Source organism: Pelophylax lessonae (assembly GCF_965119305.1).
Source record: "Pelophylax lessonae genome assembly, chromosome: 12".
Taxonomy (NCBI): Eukaryota; Metazoa; Chordata; class Amphibia; order Anura; family Ranidae; genus Pelophylax; species Pelophylax lessonae.
The window spans coordinates 156,735,828-156,762,985 of record NC_138779.1 but is presented as its reverse complement, the minus strand read 5'-3'; the positions used below and the strand labels follow the sequence as shown (position 1 = coordinate 156,762,985).

At 39.9% G+C, this 27,158-nt stretch overlaps 1 protein-coding gene across 1 annotated transcript in view; it reads right to left on the bottom strand.

Annotated features, from left to right (window-relative positions):
* Positions 1 to 371: 371 nt before the first annotated feature.
* Positions 372 to 27,158, bottom strand: part of LOC309568933 (uncharacterized protein) — a gene marked incomplete at its 3' end in the record, with an annotated part of 365,261 nt that continues 338,474 nt past the window's right edge. Inside the window, exons 6-7 of the mRNA XM_082274701.1 lie at positions 1,229 to 1,365; positions 372 to 434 (exon numbers count right to left, since the gene is read on the bottom strand). Of these exons, the coding sequence (XP_082130827.1) occupies positions 372 to 434; positions 1,229 to 1,365 (200 nt within the window). The remainder of the gene's footprint in view (positions 435 to 1,228; positions 1,366 to 27,158) is intronic.

The window sequence follows — 27,158 nt, the reverse complement described above, 5'->3', positions numbered from 1 at the left end:
ATTCAGAAGATATTAATAAGTGTACTGCAAGTCTCATCCTTACTATAGGGCTTCAGTATTGGCCCAATACCCTTCCATGCCCTTATTAGTTTAGGCTTCACCCATCAAAGTAGGAATATTCCTTAAGGGGTCTTCGGGGTTTGGGAAACACAGGAAAAGACCTGTATAGCACCCTGCGGCTAATTACATGTGATGTATGTGCAAGTGCTAAGGGGAGTGCCCAAGCAAGATCAAATGCCTGAAGCAACATTACATACTGCCCCCAAACCATGGGGTATGGATACTATTCTTAGGGTTTTACTGAGATTTCAGCAATCTGAATGCACTGCTTCTTTTGTTGTAATAGAAGAGGTTGAGGTTGATTAAAGAATTCAATGTGAATAAGAACTAGCTAAGCATATAAACTTCTCTATGAATGAGGAGAGCTCCATCACCTACAGGACATTAGCAAAAACGGAATTCTCAATTAGTGGGGTAGTGTTATAGGGGTATGCCAAGAAGGGAGGCGTGTCCAAAAGCTCTATGAAGATCAAGCCTGTGTTCTATACTATACAATTACGTACTATACACTTAGGATATATGGATTTTCATTTGTTTGGACTTTGTTTGTAAAAACAGAACAAGGATCAACATGTCAAAGTTCAGGTTCACCTTTTAAGGGAAAAATAGTCTATGCACACAAGTAGCCTCAGTAGTTTAAGATACATTGCACATTTTTGTAAAATGTTGTTAATGTAAATGCAAACCTTTAGGCCATTTTGAACCCCCGTCCCCCCAAAACTCCCAACAAGCAAAATCCTATTAATTTCAATGGCCCTTGTTCACATCTGAGTGTTCTGTCGCCTAAAGCAAAATGCCTGAAGCTCAAAAAATTACATGAGCTTCTTTTTGGCAGATTACAAGCGTTTTTGGCCCAATCTACTTCAATAAAAAATGCCTGACTTCGGCAGAAAAAGGTTTGTAAAATGCTCTAATAGCAGCTCTCAACCCCAATTTCCTCCCCCTCTCCTCCCCCTAGTGCTTTCTATTGGCTAAACAAAAACACCTAAAGCTGTAAAACGCTTCTAATATGTTTCTAAAATGCTTTTACAAAGCTGAAAAAAAAAGCGTAAAAAAACGCCTGAAAAATGCCAGTAAATCGATACGCTCAGGTGTGAATGGAGCCTTAGCATTAGCAGTGACACTGTACACAACTGTGCTAGCAGTATGTAAATTTTTTAAATCTTACCCTATTGTGGTTTTCTTCACGTACGCCACAACATTTTAAAACACAAACAAGTAGAACAAGTGGAGCAAGTGGAGCAGGGAGTAGAGAAAGCCTGTGTCGTTTTGTTTGAGACGTTTCTTGATTTAATGCAGACTTACCTAAAACAAAATAGGGATCTAATTTGTGCATTTTACAGTACTTATACTTTTACAATATTTTGTTTCTATCTTATTATCAGGACAAAACAAACTACTTTTTAGTCCTCTAACAGACTTTTTACAAAGGCAGTATAATTAATAATAACTATATACAAAGAGCGTCAATTATATGAGTTGTTTTATCTTTCAATAATTTATTCATCAAAATGCTAAATTCAATAGTGTTGGTATAGCTTTGTATAAAATAGACACATAGAACATAAAACCCTCCTTTTCTTATGAATTAAATGAAAGTCTCAATTTTCTGAATAAACATAATTTGGCTCCATACTCTGCTTTTTCACCACACTCCTATCAACTCTCAATAAATAATAACACAATATCTGTATAGTAAAATCAGCTGTATTGTAGATAAAAACATTAATAAAACCTTAAAACCTCTGATTTGTGCTAATGCGCATATGAACACGAAGTGCCGCAATGCCTATACCATGGTTCAATGCATAGTAGTTGTGCATTGTATTGAGCTGCATCGGTAAAAATATTGTATAACCCCTTATTCCAGCATTGCAGTGTGTGGAAGGACAAAGGAGAGTGGACCAAAGTATCTTTGACTCCAGAATTGATTTGACAGTGCTATGCTTATCTGGTACAACCCCCCATCCCAAACATTTTTAAAATGTTATATTTCTCTACAAATCCATACTCCAATGTTTTCACTTATGGCCCATTCTTACCTCTTGTGTTGATGTACATGTGTTAGTGCATTGGGGTGCCATTTATTTTCAAGCACATCTCCGAGACACGTGTGATGCACCACAATGCATAGTAATACATTAGTGGTGTGCGGTGTCAAGAAAAATGGTTCGTTGGTAGACCATTCATTTAAGTTGGATGCTTCTATGCAATTAACATTACCATGCATATGTTAATGCAACACATTAGAATGTATAGGTGTGACTAGGCCCTAAGTGACATGACCATGTATATATAATGTGCCAAGATCTTATAAAGTAGTGGTATACCCAGACCGCAAACCAACAATCAATATATAGAAAATGTGCGGAATAAAGTGCAAGTGCAAATGTGCAAAATGGCAAAGATGATATCTGGGTTGGATTTATACACCTTAAAAAAGTGCTAAAAGTGCTGTAAAGAATATCACAAGGTGCAGATAAAATAGTTTAATGTGGAGTGCAAGAAAATGATACTCTATAAATGGTCTCAATGACCTGACTGGTAAAGAAATATATAACAGTGACAAAAAAAAAATATATGGTGGAGTAAAAACAAGGGGAAAAACCCCTATACAAACAACTGTGCTTAAATGAATGTCCGTGATGGGTGAAAAAATGATAAAATGAAGGTGAGTATGTTGGAACACAGGTGCCTGTACCCGAAGTGTCCACTAGAGGTCACACTCACCCTTAGAACAAAATGTAACCAAAATGGGTGGATAGATTTCCAGAAGGGGGATTGGGTCCGGTCTGTGACTCCTGAGCAAGGTTCCTGAAAATCCTCACGGATAAGTGGGTCCCATCTAGGTGCTCAAACACAAAGACATCCCCATGGTGTAGTATACACTGTAAACATTATATAGGAGATCATAGTAACTCACGGTTCAAGTTCAGGCTGATCGATTCAGAGTGTAAAGCGCAGCGCCGGGGAGCTTCCGCGTTCCAACCACGGCAAACTGCAAATTGGAAGTGACGTTGACGCAAAGTACCGCCCTACGCGTTTCGACATTGGATGTCTGCTGGAGCGGTGTCCATCAATCAACCTCCCAGTCACTTAATAGCCGGCTGTATCCTAGCAACCAACAACGTGCCCGCCTCCATGTTGGTGCTCCAGCGAGGCAGACGGAGGACATGTTGATCCACCCATCATATGCCGGCCAGTTTAGGGATACATATAAACGGCTAAAAATTTCATCATATTCAATCAGACTGAATCTTGAATATACACTTGTGGCAAAAGTATTAAAAAAAACAATAAATAAATAGAAATCCTTTTAATAGTAAAAAACGTGTGTAGATATGGCATGTTTGAAGAATTAAAAATAGCAGCATATATAATGCTGTCATTAACCACTTAAGCCCCGGAAGATTTTACCCCCTTCCTGACCAGGGCCTATTTTGCGATTCGGCACTGCGTTACTTTAACGGACAATTGCTGGGTCGTGCGACGCTGTACCTAAACGAATTTGATGTCCTTTTTTCCCCACAAACAGAGCTTTCTTTTGGTGGTATTTGATCACCTGTGCGATGTTTTGATCATGCGCTATAAACAAAGAAAGAGCGTCAATTTTGCAAAAATAACAATATTTTTCTCATTTTTTTATATGAAATTCCCCCCCAAAAAATGTAAAAATCTAAATTTTAACATTTTAGGCCAATTTGTTTTATGCTACATATGTTTGGTAAAAAAAATTGCAAAAAGCGTATTTTGATTGGTTTGCGCAAAAGTTATAGCGTTTACTAACTAAGGGAAAGATTTTTGTCATTTTTGTTGTTTTTTTTTTTAACAAGTAATGGCGGCGATCTGCGACTTTTTTTTTTTTTTTTTGCGGGACTGCGACATTGCGGTGGACAGATCGGACCCTTGACTGACATTTTTGACACTTTTGGGGTTACCAGTGACATTACTGCAGTAATCAGTGCTATACATGTGCACTGTTACTGTAAAAATGACACCGGCAGTGAAGGGGTTAACTTTTTTTTGAGAGGGAGGGGTTAAGTGTGTCCTAGGGGCGTGATTCTAACTGTGATTGGATGTGACTACTGGTGTAAGAACAGAAATCAATGGTCCTACATAGCAGAACCGTGTGATCTCCATTCTTACACAGGGGAGAATGACAGGCGGCTTTGTTTACATTAGCCGCCTGCCTTTCTCCCGGTGTAACGGACGATCGCGAGTGCCCAGTGGACATCGGGTCCACCGAGCACATGCGCGGGGGGGTCCGTGACCGAGTGGGAGTAAAAATAAATCACTTGTGGTATGGTAATCTCATGGGAAAAAAAGATTTTTTGTAATCAACGTGAAGGGTCACTACCCCTTTATCATTTGTGTAGGGGAAAAAAACAGAGACCATGTCTGATGCTGGATGAGAAGGCTGAAAAAATTAAATTTTTAAATTTTTGTTTAGTAAAATGGAAACCACATATGGGTAGATATGCGCTGCTAAAAAAGAGAGTGTTTGTCCCTCTAAAATATATTGATGTTGGATGAGAAGGCTGGAATTTTTTTGATAGTTTTGATGAAAAATTCCCGATAAGAAATAATAAATATTATAAATATTATAAATAAGGGGATACACATTGGTTAGTTGATACCCCATGATGTCAGAGGAGGTGTCTAAAAAAATATTAAATAGGTTGTATGTATATGCGAAGCAATTCAAATACAACATATATGGAGAGGTTATTAAGGTGAAGGTAACAACCTTTACAAAAAGGAGGTTTATGCAATTGATGCTGGATGAGAAGGCTGAAAATTTGTTAAAACCTAAAAAGGTAGTGATAGCAATAAAACGTAAAATTATGCAATAGAAAGAGGTTTGTTGGTGGATGAACTTCAGATATATATATAGAGGATGAACATAGCATTGATAAAAAGGGGATATGGGTGGAGGGCATGCAAAGAGATAAAACCAATGGGTGCTGTTAAAAGGTGTAGAAGCAGGAGACTCAGTGATTAATACATATATATATAAAATCTATGATGCTGGAGGAGAAGGCTGGACCAAAAAAATAAAAATATAAAAAATATAAAATATATATGTATGTTACTGGAGAACTTAAAAAGAGGGTCATCATAAAAAATATGTTAAAAAATATATACATTATTGTTCAAATGTCTGTGATAAAGCAGTTCAGATCTATGTCCACATTTAGACTTTCAGGAAGGAGGGAATGCATTAGGTAGATCCACTTCATTTCGTTCCTTGAAACCATCCTTTTCTTGTTACTCCCTTTCCAGTCCCCCTTAATTCTGTCCATCCCGTAAAAAATCATCCCTGTGGGATCTTGGGCATGGACTTCCTTAAAATGCCTGGAAAGATTATTTTTGACAAAACCTTTTTTAATGTTTTTGATATGTTCCCTTATCCTAACGAATAAGGGACGTGTGGTTCTGCCAATGTATTGCAAATTGCAAGGGCATTCTATCACATACATACATGACATTTGTGCTGGTGCATGTAATTGTGTCCTTTATTTTGTATTCCATGCCAGTGACATTAGATCTGAAACTTTTTATCTTCTTAAATTGGTTCCTTTTGTTTCTACAGGGAAGGCACTTTTGACATCGGAAAAAGCCATTAATACTAGTGGGTAGATGGACTTTCCTTGGTGGATTTACTACATTATGCACTATTTTATCCCTAAGCCCCGGTTCACACTTGTGCGAGTGCCGGGTTCGCATGTAATGTCGGAGCGCACTGCTCCTTCATTACATGCGATCGGCTGTGCGGTGCGAGTTTAGCCATACACTTTGTATGGCTAAATTCGCATCGCAGCTGCAGCAAACACGCACAGGGACCCTTTTTGAAAGATGCATCAGGATCGGATCGCACAGCGGTTCACACTTGTGCGATCCGATCCTGTGCGAGCTGCACGATCGCACCCCCCAGCGTATCGCATATGGCAGTGTGAACTGCCGGGGGTGCGTGTGTGATGCGGGAACAGGCTGCGGATTCGCAGCCTTCCCGCATCGCATCAGTGTGAACCGGACCTTAGAGTGGATGCTCGTCGGTATATGAAAGAAGGTCTCCCCGGCAGTATTTTTTTCAAAGTTTTGTCAGCTGTGAGAATGAAGGTTTGGGGGGGCATTCATTGCTCCACCAACACCTATGGGATTGTGACAGACCAATCAATACATAACAAGTTGGTATTATATGCTCATTTGCATATTTGAATTTAATCTAACGGCGGGGACAGAAGAGGAAAGTTGTCCTGTCTGTTTCTCCCTGCCTTGTATTGCCAGAGGAGCTGCCTTTTTTCTCCGTCCTTGTGCCTGTCCTCCGGCTGCAGATTCTCCATTCTTGTCCCTGCTCTGCTTGTACTTTCTCTGTTCCATCCTCTGTGCCTGTACGAAGCTCCGTGGATCATTCACTGCCTGCGACCCCCCCCCCCCCTGCCTCTGCCTGCACTTCACCCGGTTACCGACCTTCACAAGATGCAGTCCTTGCTCCAATCGGTCCTGGAGAGGGCGAGCTCCGCCGAAGGTGAAGCCTGGATCCGCCGCTGTCTCGCCATGCCGGACTGCCCTGTCCCTTCAGGTGATGACGCTGGGATGTTTGCGGCCCCCTCCTCCTCTGCTGGACCCCGTGCTGGACTTCCTTCCCTTCCTGGGAATCGAGTTGCTAGTCGCCACCTTCCTTCCTCTGCCCGCCCCTCCCGGTCTCCGCCTTCTGCCTCTCAGGAAGATCGTCCTTTGCCTGCTCCTTTGCCGCCCCCCCCACCCGGCGACTGCGCAACACACAGCTCCGGCCGGGACAACAGGCCTGTAAGAAGGCCTAAGAGATTTGGTTCCCCATCACCACCTCGCACCTCCGCCGCTTCAAAAAAGGGCAGGAGCGGGCGTTCTGTGGACAGACGTCCTATTGATAAAAATGTGCATTTTGTTTGTCCTCCTCCTGAGGTTCATGTCTCCTCCTCCCCTATTTCTTCTGATCCTTCACAGGATGCTGCTTTGGAGCCACCTTCTGGTGTGAATGAGGTACTACATGCCCAAGAATTGCCAGAAGATGTGTCAGCTCCTGTGACAAGTGGTGAGTCTGATAATTTACAAATGTTGTTAGATCTGGCAAGGTCATTTAATGTACTGGTGAATCAGGTTGTTAATGTACAAAAATCACCTGTTAATTCTGTTGCACCTGTTTGGATTGATCATGTCGGTGCTGTTTCTGATTTACCTTTATCTACATCTGTACCTGTCTCCACTTTACAAGTGCCTCTGCCGGTATCTTCTTCTTCTGTACCGGAAACCTGTTACAAAGAGGCTATGACGTGCGAACTTTCGCCGTTAGGCTACCATTTAAATTTAGTATTGAAAGAAAAGATCTGGAAAGGAGAATTTGTGGATACATTGTCTTTACTTCCTCCTTCTAAAGATAACCGTTTTGATAAAAAAGATAATGAGAAATTCTGATGAGCGCAGAACACCGGCCAGATCTTTTAATAATTGGCTTCAAGGTTTCTGTATCTACGCCAGTGTGATGGGAGAAAAACATCCTGAATGTTGTAGTGGTTTGTTTCAGCATGTTGAAATAGTTCTAGAAGCCTATAAAAATTTTAATGGGCTTGCCTGGTTTTTTTATGACGAATCTTTTCGTCAAAAACTTGCTATACATAAATCTATGCGTTCTATTTGAAGTCGGTGTCCAGAAATGAAGCTATAGTTGCTGAAAAAATTTTAAAAGAGCTTCGTGATGGCAGAATTGCAGGACCTTTTGTTGAGCCTCCTTTTGTTAATTTTCGGGTTTCACCATTGGGAATTATTCCAAAGAAAGAACAAGGCTCTTTTCGTCTTATACACCACTTGTCATTTCCTAAAGGCTTATCGTTGAATGACGAGTTGGATCATGACATTTGTGCTGTTTCCTATGCTTCTTTTGACGATGCCTTGCGCATAATTCGCAATGTTGGTGACTCAGTCCTATTGGCTAAAGCTGATGTTAAATCAGCTTTTAGGCTGCTTCCCATTCACCCTAGTGCATACAATTCGTTGGGTTTTAGATTCAATGGTTTTTATTTCTATGACAAATGCCTCCCAATGGGCTGTTCTTTATCCTGCAAATATTTTGAGATGTTTTCTTCATTCTTGGAATGGGTGGTTTGTTATCGCACGAAGTCTCTTAATGTTGTTCATTATTTGGACGACTTCCTCTTTGTAGGAAAGGCTGGCACTTCGGACTGTTTATCTATTTTTTCCGAATTTATTGTTGCATGTCACCAATTTGGAGTTCCCTTAGCTCACGAAAAATCGTTTTTTCCTACTAGGTGTTTGGAATTTCTGGGCATTACTATTGACACCGCTGCAATGGAGTTTCGTTTGCCTCCTGCTAAGATTTATAGGCTATATACTCTAATTGATTTTGTCTTGTCAAAACAAAAAGTCACTTTGAGGACTTAGCAGTCAGTTTTGGGTTTGTTGGCCTTCGCGTCTCGGGTTATTCCCATTGGTAGAATTTTTTCGAGACGTTTATATAAAGCTATTGCTGGTGTTTCATCCCCCTTTCATTTTATTCGTCTTACTCGCAGTTTACGTGATGATTTGCTTGTATGGAAAAAAATTTTAAAAAATTATAATGGGTGTTGTTTGTGGAGACAGCCTTTTTGCTCCTTGTCGGCATTAGATTTGTATACTGATGCTTCAGGTTCCATTGGGTATGGGGCTTTCTGGCAAGGCCACTGGTCGGTAGGCTTATGGCCTGAACCTTGGAAGTTGTCCGGTTTAACTAAGAATATAGTTTTCTTGGAAATTTTTCCATTACTGGTTTCCTTGGAGTTGTGGGGTTCTAATTTCCGTAATCGTAATTTGTTGTTTCATTCAGATAATATGGGTGTCGTCTATGCCATTAATTGTTTAACTTCAAAATCTTTGCCCGTATTAACTGTATTGCGTCAATTGGTTTTTATGTGTTTAGAACTGAATGTTTGGATTAAGGCGAAATATGTACCGGGTAAGTCGAATTTAATCGCTGACTCTCTCTCTCGCCTACAGCTAGACCGGTTTCGGGAATTAGTTCCATATGCAGACGTTCGCGGCAATTTATGCCCTCAGCATTTGTGGGATCTGCTTTGACTCCGGTGCATCAAGCTGTTCGTAATTCATTAGCCCCCTCCACGTGGGCGCACTATTTAGCCGCGTGGCGTATGTGGGACGGTTATATAAATTCTCTGGGACATAATCCGGAGATTTCTTTGGAGGACCTCGTTCTAGAATTTCTTAATTTTTTGATGTCTAAGGAATATTCTTATTCACATATACAAAAAATTCTTAGTGGTGTTTCTTTTTTCTTTAAATTATCGGGTATGCCTTCATGTATGTCCTTCTTTCCAGTCCAACAGGCGTTGAAAGGATACAGAAGAGAATTTGTTAAACCGGTTTCTAGGTTTCCCATATCTTCTTCCATATTGTTGACCATTTGCAAGGCTGCAGATTCTGTTTGCTTTTCGCCATTTGAGGCTTTGCTATTTAAAGTGGCGTTTAGCCTTTGTTTTTTTGGCGCTTTTCGAATATCTGAAGTTTTGCCAAAAAATTCTTCGAGTATTTATGGTTTAATGTTCACGGACTTAAAAATTAGTCCTGATTTTATACAGATTTATTTAAAACGCAGCAAGACAGATCAAATTGGACGTGGCCGCTGGATCACGCTCCGTCCTTTGCATGGTTCTTTGGTTTGCATTGTTTCTCTTCTGTCCGAGTATTTAAAAGTACGCCCTGCTGGCTCTTTGTTGCTGCTTCATATGTCGGGTCTTCCTCTTACCATTTACCAATTTAATTCAGTTTTGAAACGTTGTTTAGCACATGCGAATCTTCAACATCTTCGCATTACATCTCACTCCTTTCGTATCGGTGCTGCCACCGAAGCTGCATTATTGGGTTTCCCTGCTCCAATTATTAAACGTATTGGGAGGTGGGATTCAAACTGTTTTCGGAGTTATGTGAGGTCTAATTTTATCGTTTAACTTGCAGGTTGTCGGAAACATATTTGGATTCTCGGTCATTCCTTCATATTCTGGGCCTCTCGTAGGGCAGCTCTGAGATGCTATGGTTCAAACCTTGGTCTGGATATGGATGAATTTCAAGTTTGGTGGTTGGGTAGGAGGGGCATGTTATGTGTTGATTTGAATTATTCTTTGCCATTTTTAATGTCTCATTGGCCATCCCCTTCTATTATTATTTTGCATTTAGGCGGTAATGATATTGGGTCTCGTACGACTTTGGATATCATTTCTGCCCTTAGATTGCAATTTTTGAGGCTGCATTCTTTATTTCCACATTCGGTTTTAATTTTTTCGGAAATTGTCCCCAGACTCAGTTGGCATTTATTTCCTGAGCTTAAATTTTGTAAAAATATCCGTAAACGTATTAATAGATATTTGGAAAAATTTTTGCCTTCGATTAATGGTTTTTCGTACAGACACATTGACTTAGAAGGTTACTTGCCTGGTTTCTATCGTCCAGACGATGTTCATTTATCTAATATTGCTTTAGATATTTTTAATTTGGGGCTTCAGAATAGTATTGAAATGGCCACGGTTAGGTTGGTGGGGTGCCAGGCTCTTGTTGTTTGAGCCTGGCTGGTGGATATTGTATTTTTATGTTAATTAACTTGAGCAATCAATGCTGAGTTAATATAAATATAGTTTATTAATATTATATATGTTATAAAATATATATATATTTATGTATAATATATATATACAAATTTTAATGGTTATATCAATAAAGGGCCGTGGCCAATTTTCAAGCCATATTCTAAGTCTGGTCTCTTTTATTTATGTTTCTTATTTATATATTAGATATATGTTTTTTCTTCTGATGGGTTCTGTCTACAGTCCCATGAAGGTTTGGGGGGGCATTCATTGCTCCACCAGCACCTATGGGATTGTGACAGACCAATCAATACATAACAAGTTGGTATTATATGCTCATTTGCATATTTGAATTTGATTGGTCCGCTTTAAAATCAACTGTAATAACGGTTATTACATTGTGGTTTGAACTTATCTAAGTAATAACTGCGTCAGCAGTTAATCTAACGGCGGGGACAGAAGAGGAAAGTTGTCCCGCCCTCCCCACCCCTATGTTTACCCTATGTCACGGTCCTTTTTTGGATATCTTTGTACTTGATACTTTGATGTCAACTTGAGTGGTTATAACTGAGTTGATGATATATATTGTGGTTGTGGATATTGTATTTTTATGTTAATTAACTTGAGCAATCAATGCTGAGTTAATATAAATATAGTTTATTAATATTATTAATATTAATAGTTTATTAATATTATATATGTTATAAAATATATATATATATTTATGTATAATATATATATATACAAATTTTAATGGTTATATCAATAAAGGGCCGTGGCCAATTTTCAAGCCATATTCTAAGTCTGGTCTCTTTTATTTATGTTTCTTATTTATATATTAGATATATGTTTTTTCTTCTGATGGGTTCTGTCTACAGTCCCATAGGCCAATGTTTTTTATTTATTTATTTATTTTTTTTCAATGTTTTTTAATTATTCTTTCAATGTCCTTATGTTGTCTGTTGAAACCAGTGATGAAAGCGAATTCATATTTCTTATTATTGCTCTTGTTATTAGGCTCGGTTTCCACTAGTGCGGCTACTTCTAGCACGACTTCGTAGCGAAAGTAAACTGCGGCTTCAGTGAGACATGTCCCTCATATATAGAGGGAAGTCGCACTGAAGCCGGCTCAAAAGTAGTGCACTATCTACTTTTGAAGTCGCCGCAACTGAAGCCGCGGCAGTGGAAACGGGCCCCATTGAAAACAATGGCTTTTGACTTGCTGTGCGACTTGACATGTGTCAAGTCGCACCGCAAGTCGCACTAGTGGAAACCGAGCCTTATTGTTGTAATTTTCCTGGATGATGTCCTTTTTTTCCATATTCCTTACCAGGTATTTCAAATGTTTTAAATCCTTCTCTTTATAGCCTTTTTCTATAAATCTTTGGATCAGGACATCAGCTTGTATGTCGAAATCCCGAATGTCACTACAATTCCTCCTTATCCTAAGCAACTGACCTTTTGGTATGTTGCCTAACCACTGATGGTGGTGGCAGCTCTTAGTGGCTAATACTGCGGAGACCTTCTTTCATATACCGACGAGCATCCACTCTTAGGGATAAAATAGTGCATAATGTAGTAAACCCACCAAGGAAAGTCCATCTACCCACTAGTATTAATGGCTTTTTCCGATGTCAAAAGTGCCTTTCCCTGTAGAAACAACAGGAACAAATATAAGACGATAAAAAGTTTCAGATCTAATGTCACTGGCATGGAATACAAAATAAAGGACACCATTACATGCACCAGCACACATGTCACGTATGTGATAGAATGCCCTTGCAATTTGCAATACATTGGCAGAACCACACGTCCCTTATTCGTTAGGATAAGGGAACATATTAAAAACATTAAAAAAGGTTTTTCAAACATAATCTTTCCAGGCATTTTAAGGAAGTCCATGCCCAAGATCCCACAGGGATGATTTTTTACGGGATGGACAGAATTAAGGGGGACTGGAGAGGGAGTAACAAGAAAAGGATGGTTTCAAGGAACGAAACGAAGTGGATCTACCTAATGCATTCCCTCCGTCCTGAAGGTCTAAATGTGGACATAGATCTGAACTGCTTTATCACGGACATTTGAACAAAAATATATATATTTAACATATTTTTTATGATGACCCTCTTTTTAAGTTCTCCAGTAACATACATATATTTTTTAGATTTTTATATTTTTTATATTTTTAATGTTTATTTGGTCCAGCCTTCTCCTCCAGCATCATCGATTTTTTTAAACGTTTTTTTTTAAAAATGTTTTATATACGTATTAATCACTGAGCCTCCTCCTTTCACACCTTTTAACAGCACCCATTGGTTTTATCTCTTTGCATGCCCTCCACCCATATCCTCTTTTTATCAATGATATGTTCATCCTCTATATATATCTGAAGTTCATCCACCAACAAACCTCTTTCTATTGCATAATTTTACTTATGGTTTTATTGCTATCACTACCTTTTTAGGTTTTAACAATTTTCAGCCTTCTCATCCAGCATCAATTGCATAAACCTCCTTTTTGTAAAGGTTGTTACCTTCACCTTAATAACCTCTCCATATATGTTGTATTTGAATTGCTTCGCATATACATACAACCTATTTAATACATTTTTTAGATACCTCCTCTGACATCATGGGGTATCAACTAACCAATGTGTATCCCCTTATTTATAATATTTATTATTTCTTATCGGGAATTTTTCATCAAAACTATCAAAAAAAATGCCAGCCTTCTCATCCAACATCAAAATATTTTAGAGGTACAAACACTCTCTTTTTTAGCAGCGCATATCTACCCATATGTGGTTTCCATTTTACTAAACAAAAATTTAAAAATTTAATTTTTTCAGCCTTCTCATCCAGCATCAGACATGGTCTCTGTTATTTTCCCCTACACAAATGATAAAGGGGTAGTGACCCTTCACGTTGATTACAAAAAATCTTTTTTTCCCATGAGATTACCATACCACAAGTGATTTATTTTTGTACCTTGTACACCTTTTTACCTTTTAATGACAGCATTATATATGCTGCTATTTTTAATTCTTCAAACATGCCATATCTACACACGTTTTTTACTATTAAAAGGATTTATGTTTCTTTATTTTTTTTAAATACTTTTGCCACAAGTGAATATTCAAGATTCAGTCTGATTGAATATGATGACATTTTTAGCCGTTTATATGTATCCCTAAACTGGCCGGCATATGATGGGTGGATCAACATGTCCTCCGTCTGCCTCGCTGGAGCACCAACATGGAGGCGGGAACGTTGTTGGTAGCTAGGATACAGCCGGCTATAAAGTGACTGGGAGGTTGATTGATTGGACACCGCTCCAGCAGACGTCCAATGACGAAACGCGTAGGGCGGTACTTTGCGTCAACGTCACTTCCAAATTGCAGTTTGCCGTGGTTGGAATGCGGAAGCTCCCCGGCGCTGCGCTTTACACTCTGAATCGATCAGCCTGAACTTGAACCGTGAGTTACTACGATCTGCTATATAATGTCTACAGTGTATACTACACCATGGGGATGTCTTTGTGTTTGAGCACCTAGATGGGACCCACTTATCCGTGAGGATTTTCAGGAACCTTGCTCAGGAGTCACAGACCGGACCCAATCCCCCTTCTGGAAATCTATCCACCCATTTTGGTTACATTTTGTTCTAAGGGTGATTGTGACCTCTAGTGGACACTTCGGGTACAGGCACCTGTGTTCCAACATACTCACCTTCATTTTATCATTTTTTCACCCATCACGGACATTCATTTAAGCACAGTTGTTTGTATAGGGGTTTTTCCACCTTTTTTTTTACTCCACCATATATTTTTTTTTTTGTCACTGTTTTATATTTCTTTACCAGTCAGGTCATTGAGACCATTTATAGAGTATCATTTTCTTGCACTCCACATTAAACTATTTTATCTGCACCTTGTGATATTCTTTACAGCACTTTTAGCACTTTTTTAAGGTGTATAAATCCAACCCAGATATCATCTTTGCCATTTTGCACATTTGCACTTGCACTTTATTCCGCACATTTTCTATATATTGATTGTTGGTTTGCGGTCTGGGTATACCACTACTTTATAAGATCTTGGCACATTATATATATCAGGTAGCACCGATTCCAACCATCTATTTTTTTTCTATACAAATTTGGCTCCTAATCCTTAGGGGTTGGTTGGTGGCAGCTTCTACACCTGAAAATTTCTTTCAGTATTCCATAGCACTGGTCACTCTTTTACCCATTGTTCGACATGACCATGTATCTTCAAAAATATGCACAGAAAGAAAAATGCTAAGGACCAGTAAGAAACCATTTGCAAAAGGGAATGTTTTTTTTTTATTGCCTACAACTGGTGTAGGCCTCAGTAACCAATAACTCAGTCAACAATTGATACAGTTAGGTTAGACAGAAAATGAATAGAAGAGGCAAACCAGAAACAAAAAAATCTCACAGCCATAAAGTATAAAATGCCTCTTTATTATATACATCAATAAAGATAAATGCATACCATGATACTAATCAACCCATGTGTGGGAACTTGCTATACCCATATACAATATAAATTGTGTCGTTTCTTTAGAGCCCTGTGCTGTGACCGGCGGCTCCCCCGCGCATGCGTGGGAGTGACGTCACGCAGCTCCAGCCAGTCACACAGCCGGAGTCCACAGATCCGGAAGGAAGACAGGTGAAGATGGATGCGTCCTCCAGCAGGGACAACGTGGTATTCGTTTGCAGGTGTCACATAATGTGCTAGTATGCTATGCATACTAGCACATTATGCATTTACTTTGCACATAAGAAAAAAAAAAGCAGAGTTTACTTCCCCTTTAACCACTTGCTGACCGCCGCAAGTACATTTACTGCAGCAGTCAGCCCCTCCTGGGCAAAGCGACGTAGTACTAGGAGCCTGTAGGGGGCGAGTGCGCACCGCCGGAGGCGCGCTCCCACCCCCGCTCGTTCACGGCCATTCCCGCGTGAGTGACCGGCAGCTCGGATGTCCGCCGGTCACTCGCAATCTCCCGCTGGAGAGGGAGAAAGGCAGACGGCTGATGTAAACAAAGCCGCCTGTCATTCTCCCTGGTGTAACAGCAGAGATCATACGATCCTGCTATGTAGGATCGTATGTCTCTGTGGTTACATCAAAAGCAACGCCCCTTGACAGTTAGAAGCACGCCCCTAGGGACACACTTAACCCCTGGATCTCTAATAAAGTTCCCTACCAGTGTCATTTTTACAGTAACAGTGCACATGTATAGCACTGATTACTGTAGTAATGTCACTGGTACCCCCAAAAGTGTCAAAAATGTCAGTTAGGGGTCCGATCTGTCCGCCGTAATGTCGCAGTCCCGCAAAAAAAAAATCGCAGATCGCCGCCATTACTAGTTAAAAAAAAAAAACAATAAAAATGACATAAATATTTCCCTTAGTTAGTGAACGCAATAACTTTTGCGCAAACCAATCAAAATACGCTTATTGCGATTTTTTTTTTTACCAAAAATATGTAGCAGAAAACAAATTGGCCTAAAATGCTAAAAAATTTTGATTTTTACATTTTTTTGGGAATTTCATATAAAAAAATTTGAAAAATATTGTTATTTTTTCAAAATTGTCGCTCTTTTTTTGTTTATAGCGCAAAAAATAAAAATCGCACAGGTGATCAAATACCCCCAAAAGAAAGCCCTGTTTGTGGGGAAAACAAACAGATGTCAATTTAATTTGGGTACAGCGTCGCACGTCAGTGCAATTGTCCATTAAAGTCACGCAGTGCCGAATCGCAAAATAGGCCCTGGTCTTTGAGCAGCCAAATCCTCCGGGGGTTAAGTGGTTAAGCCAAAAAAAAAAAATGCATTTAAAGCATTGTTTCATATAACCCTGTTTTAGGAATATATTCCTCAACAATGCTACTTCATTCTTAAAGTCCCCTTTGGCCCGGTTCACACTGATGCAACATGCGCTCCGACTTTGGAAGTCACACCCCATTCATTGCAAAGGAACTATTCTAATAGGAGCAACTTGAGTTGCTCTGACTCAGAAAAAGGTTCCTCCACTACTTTTGGTCCGACTTCGGTACGACTTGCGGTCTGTTAAAGAAGTCGCATGCAAGTCCTGCTGAAGTTGCGCTGGGATTCAGCTTCAATATCACATAATTTTGAAGCCAAGGCAGTGTGAACTGGGACTTAGTGGGTACAGTTTCTCCAGGCCTTTAACCACTTAATCTCTGGAAGATTTACCCTCCTTCCTGACCAGGCCATTTTTGCGATACAGCACTGCATTACTTTAACCTGACAATTGCACGATTGTACAATACTTACAGCAAACAAAAACCTTCTGTTGGTGGTATTTGATCACCACTGTGTTTTTTATTTTTTGCGCAGTACACAAAAAACACCAACAAAAAAAAAAATAAAAAATAAAACGTTTTTTACTTTCTGCTATAAAACATATCCAACAGAAAAATGAAAAAATCAAATGTCTTTATAAATGTAGGCCATTATGTATTCTGCTACATATTTTTGGTAAAAAAAGATCCAAATAAGCATATATTGATTGGTTTGCGCAATAGTTATAGCGTCTACAAACTATGGGATATATATTTTTTTTAATAGTAATGGCAGTGATCAGGGACTTATAGTAGGACTGTGATATTGCGGCGGACAAATCGAACACTGACACTTTTTGGGGACCAGTGACACTAATACAGTGATCAGTGCTAAAAAATATGCACAGTCACTGTAGTAAAGACACTTGCTCGGGAAGGGTTAACATAAGGGGTGATCAAAGGGTTAACTGTGTGCCTAGCCGGTGTTTTATTACAGTATACGAGGTGCTTTTACTATGGGAAGACATGGTTCCTAGTCCCTGCTTTGCTGAGACACAGGATGCATGCCTTCCCTCCTGTCAAACCAGCAGTTTGCCTTGTTTATATAGGCAGACTAAATTGATAAGGATGTACCTGTGCGCTACCCAAGTGAAAAATATAAATCAAACTATGGTGTTTAAAGACATATATTGCAGACAGGAACTTCCGGGTCAGAGATGACGGGGCGTGGCTAGCCGGCAAGATGGCCGGCCGCATGTGATCGGAGCTCTGCGGCTTCCACTCGAGCTCCATGCGGTGCACCTTGATACCCACCTTGATCCGGACCTCCATGCGAGTATTGCAGCAGCTTGCGATACATACCGGGCAATATGAGTAAGGAGACAAGTAGGGAACGTCCCGCTACGGCAACAGAACGCTTGAAGGAGTTTGTGCGGACCGAGAAGCAGGAAGCAGGTCAGAGCCAACCAAACACACGGAGTGGAGGAAGCAGCAGCAATACACAGAGCAACATCCCGGTGGAGAAACCAGCAAAACTCTCACTTGAACAGGTACATTCTCAACTTATGGCTGCTATAACTGCAAGTAATACTATGTTGACTGGTAAAATGGAGGAAATTAGAATGGATATTGGTTTAATACACCAAGATCTGCAGGCTGTGAGAGAGAGCGGATGGCAGAGGCTGAAAAAAGGATATCCTCATTAGAGGATAATTACACTCCAGTGCCAAATCGTATATTAGCAGCTGAAAAGCAAGTAACATACCTTAATCAAAAAGTTGATGACTTAGAAAACAGATTAAAGCCTCGTACACACGCAACGAATTTCCGCCGACCGGTCGTCCGTCTTTTGTCCAGAGTGCGTGTCTGTTGGTTGGAATGTGCTATAGACTGCACACAAATTATGACAGAATTCTATTTTAGAAGTGATTTCATGTGTTGGTTTGCTTTCTATGTGTTCTTTCATCTATGAGCATGCCTAGCCTTGCTCATAAGATTTTTCCCCGTCAAAATCTGTACTAATTAGACGAAAATCGGACGTGTTTTGACGGAGGACAAAAATTTTATAGCCTGCACACCAGGATTTTTTCGGCCGAAAAGTCGGAGTCGGCTGTCGAAAACACCATACTAACAAGCCAAAGATCGGCAGATCGGTCATCGGACGAAATTTCCCGGCCAAATTTCTTATCGTGTGTACGGGGCTTAAGACGCAACAATATCAGATTTGTGGGCTTACCGGAGAGGGCTGAGGGGAAGAATCCTGGAGAATTTGTGGAGACATGGATTAAAACCCTATTTCCTGATACTACTTTCTCCACAGCATTTGCAGTAGAAAGAGCCCATAGAATTCCTGCAAAACCACCAGCCCCTGGAGCCCCTGCAAGACGTTTACTTGCACGATTTTTGAATTGTAAAGATCGGGATCTTATACTACGGAAAGCAAGACAAAAGGGCACCATTCAATATGAAAACGCACAAGTGTTTTTTTTCCCTGATTTTTCAATAGATCTACAAAAATTGAGAGCTACCTTTTTTGAAGTTAAAAAAAAATTAAGAGAACGACACATTATCTACTCCATGGCATACCCTGCGAGGATGAGGGTGGAGGAAGATGGGAAAATATATTTTTCCTGGTGAAGGATACAAGAAAAAAAAGAAGCATGTGGATGATGGAATGATGAGGTGGGGGGGGGGGGGGTGAAGGGACTGGGAGTCACAGGACTATGGTTGTTTTTTTTGTTTATTTTTTTTGTGTGTTTTTTTTCTTTGTGTGCGTCTTTTTTGTACGTTTTTTTTTTTGTGTTTTCGGGGTTCCTCTTTCCCTCCCTTTTTTTTTTTTTTTTTGATGGTTTAGCAAAATTCCTTTTTTATTTCTTAGAAGAAAACGTGAAAATTTTCTGAGAGTAAGGTGGGAGCTTGAGTGGAGGCCGCAGCTATATTGTCCTTGCATGCAAATGATTGTATGCTCGGGCAATGTCCCATTGTTTTTTTTGGGAGTAAGACCTATTGGTCAAAATTTTGCTATATGTGCATGATGATTTTTTCTTTTTTAAAATTTTTTTTTTTTTTTGGTAATTTTGTTTGTGATTTTTTTTTTCTTTTTCTCTTTTTTCTTTTTCATATTTTTTCTTGTTACTTTTGAAGATCGCTGTGTCCTGAGGTACCCAACCGACCTCAATAATTATATTGGTATAAAATATAAGGAGTACATTGCTATGGGGTATTATCATGATAAATGTCATAGATAGATGGTTAGATATATGGGATCCCTTTTGGGAAGCGAACCTACAGCTATATATAGAAAAAAGCCTCTAAGATGACTTCACAATGTAGGTTCCTATCATGGAATGTTAGGGGTCTAGGGACCCCCCAGAAGAGATCCCAGGTAATTACAAATATATTACAAACTAAAGCACAAATTATATGCCTGCAAGAGACACATATGATCCCAGATACAACAAACCAATTGTGTAAACCCTGGATCCAATGGTAAATACACTCGAGCTATTCAATATATGCAAGGGGGGTTTCATTGCTTGTCCATAGGTCGGTACCATGGAAGTGCTTTCAAAAAAAGATAGACCCTGAAGGGCAATATGTATTTGTACGAGCTCAAGTGTATGATATACCATTTGTTATTTTAGGTATATATAATCCACCACCTGCTACATTAAGTGTAATTAAAGAAGCTATGCTATTTGCAAGTTTATACCCAGAGGCATTAGTGCTATGCCTGGGAGACTTTAATCTTCTGTGGGACCCGATGGTGGGCAGGCATGGACCCCCCCTAAAAAGAACTCGAAAACCACTTATGTTTCGTGAGTTAGGGGAAGAATTTGGATGGAGAGATTTGTGGCGAATGTTTAATCCCCGGACCAGGGCTTAATCCTGGGCCATCCCAGGAAGGGGATGTCTGTCAAGAATAGATCTGGCGCTGGGAAATGATAAAATTATTTCTCGGGTTGTCTCTGTTGAATATTTGATTAGAGGAGTGTCTGATCACTCACCACTCCTGGTAAATATAGCAATAGGAATTGAGGGAATGAAGCAAAACTGGAAATTTCAGCCATATTGGTTATCACAGATTGGAACGCATGATCGTATACCTGAACAATTACAGATATTTTTAGAAACACATGGATCCCAAAGAGATTTGATCTTTTGGGATACCTTGAAAGCATATCTACGGGGGGCACTTAGATCAACAATATCATATATTAAAAGAGCCACCAGGCAGGAAATGGAAGATCTAGAAGAGCAATGTAGAGATGCAGAAGCTGTGTTTTTGAAAACACCAACTGAAATAAATAGGGAAAAATGGGAAATGACAGTAAGAAAATATACTACACATATAGCAGCAATAGCTAAATACAAACAATTTGAATATCAACAGAAGTATTTTGAACAAGGGAATACTTCAAGTCGTCTTTTAGCACATATGGCTGAGCAACAAAGTACAAGTTTAGTTATAACTAATATACAGCGCCCTGATGGGGAATGCGTAAGGGATGTGGCTGGTATTATGTCATGCTTTCACACGTTTTATACTGATATGTATGCCACCTCTCTTACGTATAATGCAGATGAAATTTCAACTTATCTGAGTGAAATACACTTTCCAGCTTTAACGACCGAGCAGGTTAAATCATTAGAGGAAAATCCAAGGGAGGAAGAAGTAAGAAGAGCAATAACAAGTCTAGCAATAGGAAAGGCTTCAGGACCAGACGGACTTCCGTTAGAAGTATATAGTAAGTACGTGGATATTCTTGCCCCAGTGCTAGTTCAAGAATTTGATGCAGCTTTCAGGGTAAAAAGACTTCCTGAATCCATGTATTTAGCTACAGTAGTACTAATTCCAAAACCAGATAAAAACTTAACAGATTGTTCTTCATACCGACCCATATCATTATTAAATACAGACTACAAAATTCTTGCAAAAATGTTGGCCCATAGATTAAACAATGTAATACTTAATATTATACATCCAGATCAAACTGGATTTATGCCAGGAAAATCCACATCTATAAATCTTCGAAGAACACAACTTATAGCTCAGCTTAGAGATCAACTAGCAGACTCAAGTGTCTTGGCCTCTCTTGATACAGCAAAGGCTTTTGATTCTATTGAATGGCCCTTTTTGCAGGCAGTGCTTAGGGCATTTGGATTTGGGGAGAAATTCTGTACTTGGGTGGAAATAATGTATCTAAATCCAATTTCTCAGCTGTTGGTAAATGGCATTTTAACCAAGGCCATACAATTATATAGAAGCACCCGGCAGGGATGCCCTCTATCATCACTCTTATTTTCAGTAGCTGTTGAATCTTTGGCACTTAGACTTCGGCAAACCCCTTCTGTACGGGGCATTACATTGGCAGAAAGGATAGATATAGTGGGATTATATGCGGATGATCTTGTTTTATATTTAAATGATGCACATGGATCATTGGAAGCAGCTATGCATATAATAGAACTATTTGGTTCTTATTCAGGCCTTAAAATTAAGGTAGTGTCCTCTTTCAAATACCTGGGAATAAATATTACAAGATTACCACAAGCAGCTTTACAGGCTAACCTTAATCCACTCATGACAACAATTAAAACTAAATTAGTTACTTGGGCTAAATTATCACTTTCAGTTGCAGGGAGAATAAATTTAATCAAGATGGTCCTATTACAGAAATGTTTATACATTTTGTCGGTTATAGTCCCTAAAACTATTTAAAAAAAAATAGATGCCCTATTTACCACATTTATTTGGGGAAAGGGTATAAATAGAATAAAGTTAACCACACTTCAGAGAGCTAAAACAGAAGCAGGTATGGCACTTCCTAATATATACAGATACTATCTCGCTGGACAACTTAAACATCTCACAGGATGGATAGTACCAGTAACACTACAGATGGTAGAATCACACCTGGCTCATGTTTTACAAATCGATAATTTACTTATAGCCCTAGAAGCACCTTTGAATAAATTAAAATATAAGTGAATACCAATGTTAACATTAGCTCGTACAATATGGAGAGAGGCAAAACGTATAGAGGGAAACACACACATAAACATGGATCTCCCACTATGGCGAAACCCAATGTTTAACCAACTGAAACAATTGGTAGAGTATCAGTTCTGGGAACAAAAAGGGATATCAGTCCTTGCAGACGTATATGACATAACACACATGTACTCTTTTTCAGATATACAAATGAAATATGATATACCACATACCTCATTAAATAGATACTTACATTTGCGACATGCGTTACAAGCGCAATTTGGAGTTTTAGGACCTGGGATCTCTAGATATCCAATGATTGGTATTCTTAGGTCCCAGGGCCCTTAAGGATTAATCTCTAAAATATATGCACATTTAACCAGGGTTAATTCAGGAATGAATCCCCTGGCAATAAGAACAAATTGGCAGGAAATAATTCCCAATTTAACTGACAAAGATTGGGAAGAAGCTTGCTTATCCCATTTATTTGTATCGCCAGCAGCAAACAATAGGTTAATAACAATTCTATATGCTACATCAATCATATCTCTCTCCAAGTAGACTTTATGCAATGCACAGCATTGCATCTCCTAAATGCTTGAGATCAGTGGCGGCTGGTGAAGTTTTAAGATAGTGGGGCACAAGACCCTGCCCTTCCATTTTGAACCCTCCCATTTCTCAGAAGCCCCACCCCTTGTAGACTCCACCCATTTTGTCCCCTGTATTTTGCTAGCGTGAACAAATTCTCCCAATATATCACATATTAAGGGGTCCATCAGTACTAGTATATCCCATAATAGGGAGCAGGGGCCCTATTATGGGATATACTGTGAGGGACACCCTATTATGGGATACACTGACTGAGAGTGGCACAAACTCCACAGTACAGACCCCCTAGCACAAACCCCACAGTAGAGGCCCCCTAGCACTAATCCCACAGTACAGACCCCCTAGCACCTATCCCACAGTACAGGCACCTAGCAAAAACCCTACAGTACAGGCCCCTAGCACAAACCCTACAGTACAGACCCCCTAGCACTAATCCAACAGTGCAGGCCCCCTAGCACTAATCCCACAGTACAGACCCCCTAGTACAAATCCCACAGTACAGGCCCCCTAGCACAAACCCTACAGTACAGACCCCCTAGCACTAATCCAACAGTGCAGGCCCCCTAGCACAAGCCCCACAGTACATGCCCCTTAGCACTAATCCCACAGTACAGACCCCCTAGCACAAACCCCACAGTACAAGCCCCCTAGCACAAACCCCACAGTACAGGCCCCCTAGTACAAACCCCACAGTACAGGCCCCCTAGCACTAATCCCACAGTACAGATCCCCTAGCACTAATCCCACAGTACAGACCCCCTAGCACTAATCCCACAGTACAGGCCCCCTAGCACAAACCCCACAGTACAGGCCCCCTACCACCAGAGATGTATAGTAACTAAGTAGAACTACTTCACTTTTACTTCACTACATTTTTTCGATGATTTCAATACTTCTACTCCAGTATTTTTTTTTTTGTGCTGCATAGTTACTCGTTACTATTATAAAAATTACCACTGCCAGAACAGTAGATGGCAGGTATCATGAAGTTCAAAAAAATGTGTATAATGTCATGTGTAAATCAGCGCATACGGAAATAAATGCTACTGTATGTATAAATAAAATGGTCTACATATCTGCTGTTAAGGGGAAAGAGAACCTCCACCAATCAAGGAGAGTCACAAGCGTACATAGACCTTTTTTCTGGTAAGAGGCTGATTTTGCTTTTTTCACTGGAAGTTGAGAGCACAGGTTTTGCAGTTTTGTTTCACTGGAAGAGTCTATTTGGATATTATTTTGCACTTCCCTTCACCCGCCGGGTAAGAGGGAAATCCACAAGGTGCTGGGAGTCTGCACCTATTATTTGGAATAGCACCTGTTTGATTCCTGCACCTTTGAAAATATATTCATCTTGTTTTGTCACATATATATGGTATTATGGCATTATATACTGTATATATATATATATATATATATATATATATATATATATATATGGACTTTTTATTGACTTAGATTTCATACACTCTTCCTTTTTTTTTCATTATTGGAATATATTGTTGTATATCACATTGGTTTATATATGATTTTGCGCACCAATAAGCCGTGCGGAAAAAAAAAAAAACATGCAGGGAAGAGAAGGAGGGATGCTTTAAAGGGGAAAGGGAGGGATATACTTTATCTGTTTTTGTTTACAAAAAGTTACAGCCTAAGGAATTATGATTGTCCTTTAGGTTAATCATTTGAAATAATAAAAAACAATATGATGTTCAAACTTTTGACTTCTTTCTTTAATAACTACATAACACAGTAATAAATATATATAGTGTGGCGCAAATAAAAAATTATTAAATTCATTAATTTGTGCTTAAATTATTAAAAATCCAAAATATTTATATGTGACATAATATTAAAGTGCCAATAGTGCTAATAAAGTGATAAATATAATATAATATAATATAATACTCATAGAAAAGAGAAATAAAGGTGGATAAATCTCACTCACATTTGTAGGTGCAACACATGCACTTGGACAATAGCATCAAGTAAATGGTGGAAATTGTGGTGGTATAGTGGGAGAGACTGCACAGCGCCGCCGGTCTCCACAGCGTGCACCGATAGCTGACAGCCTCACCTAGACAATAGTGTATCGCTCCGTCCGTCCTGTCCCCTCCCCTACGCGTGACGACACAGGGATCATGTGTCTTCCTCAGGGGACGGATGGAGCAATACACTATTGTCTAGGTGAGGCTGTCAGCTATCAGTGCACGCCTGTGCAGTCTCTCCCACTATACCACCACAATTTCCACCATTTACTTGATGCTATTGTCCAAGTGCATGTGTTGCACCTACAAATGTGAGTGAGATTTATCCACCTTTATTTAATAAAAGCTGATTGTTTAAGGATTTCATACACTATTGCAAGTCTTTTTGTTTGCATATATACTGCATTGATTGACGCTGCAACTCCTGTGAATGAGAGGAGCCCTGAAGGATATGGATGGATGATCTTTTTGGGATAACAATCTATGCACTCTTTTTAAGGATTTGAGGTGAGCACCCATTCACAAGGGGGTGCACGGCTGGCTGTCCACTGTGACATTCTGGTCACTTCTCTCTGGGAGCACAGATCACTTTAGGATTACATTTTGGACTTTGTTTATTGGCTTTTTGCACTTTGCACAATGGACTTTTATAGCTATATATTTTATATTTTCTCTTTTCTATGAGTATTATATTATATTATATTTATCACTTTATTAGCACTATTGGCACTTTAATATTATGTCACATATAAATATTTTGGGTTTTTAATAATTTAAGCACAAATTAATTAATTTAATCATTTTTTATTTGTGCAACACTATATATTTATTTCAATTAAGCACACTATTATGAGAAGTGGAGTGTCTGCGGCAAATAACTGATCGATTTAGAGCCTCATGGTCGCTCGCAGGACTTATTCCTTATACATAACACAGTACTTGTACTTTTACTTTCAGTACTTGAGTATCCAATTTTTTTAAAAAAACTACTTGCAATACTTAAGTACAAAAAATGTTGAATACTTTAGTACTTCTACTCAAGTCACTTTTTGATAGAGCACTTCCACTTCTACTCAAGTCACTTTTTGATCGAGCACTTGTACTTTTACTCAAGTATGGGTTTCGAGTACTTTATACAAGTCTGCCTAGCACAAACCCCACAGTACAGGCCCCCTAGCACTAATCCCAAAGTACAGGCCCCCTAGCACTAATCCCACAGTACAGGCCCCCTAGCACTAATCCCACAGTACAGACCCCCTAGCACAAACCCCACAGTGCAGGCCCCCTAGCACAAACCCCACAGTACAGGCCCCCTAGCACTAATCCCACAGTACAGGCCCCCTAGCACTAATCCCACAGTACAGGCCCCACAGTACAGGCCCCCTAGCACAAACCCCACAGTATAGGCCCCCTAACACTAATCCCACAGTACAGGCCCCCGAGCACTAATCCCACAGTACAGACTCCCTAGCACTAATCCCACAGTACAGACCCCCTAGCACAAACCCCACAGTACAGGCCCCCTTGCACAAACCCCACAGTACAGGCCCCCTTTCAATGCAGTGACCAGCGTACATGCCCCCTTCAATGTAGTGACCAGCGTACATTCCCCCTTCAATGTAGTGACCAACATACATGCCCCCTTCAATATAGTGACCAGCGTACATGCCCCCTTCAATGTAGTGACCAGCATACATGCCCCCTTCAATGTAGTGACCAACATGCGTGCCCCCTTCAATGTAGTGACCAGCATACATGTCCCCTTCAATGTAGTGACCCGCATACATGCCCTCTTCAATGTAGTGACAAGCATACATGCCCCCTTCAATGTAGTGACCAACATACATGCCTCCTTCAATGTAGTGACCAACATACATGCCCCCTTCAATGTAGTGACCAACATACATGCCCCCTTTCAATGCAGAGACCAGCGTGCGTGCCCCCTTCAAAGCAGTGTGCGGGCCGCCCCCCCCCCCCCCAAGAGGCGTCACTTACCTCACTCACGGACGGTCTGCTGCTGCTGAATGTGGGAGCGGGACTACTCACTGTCTGCGC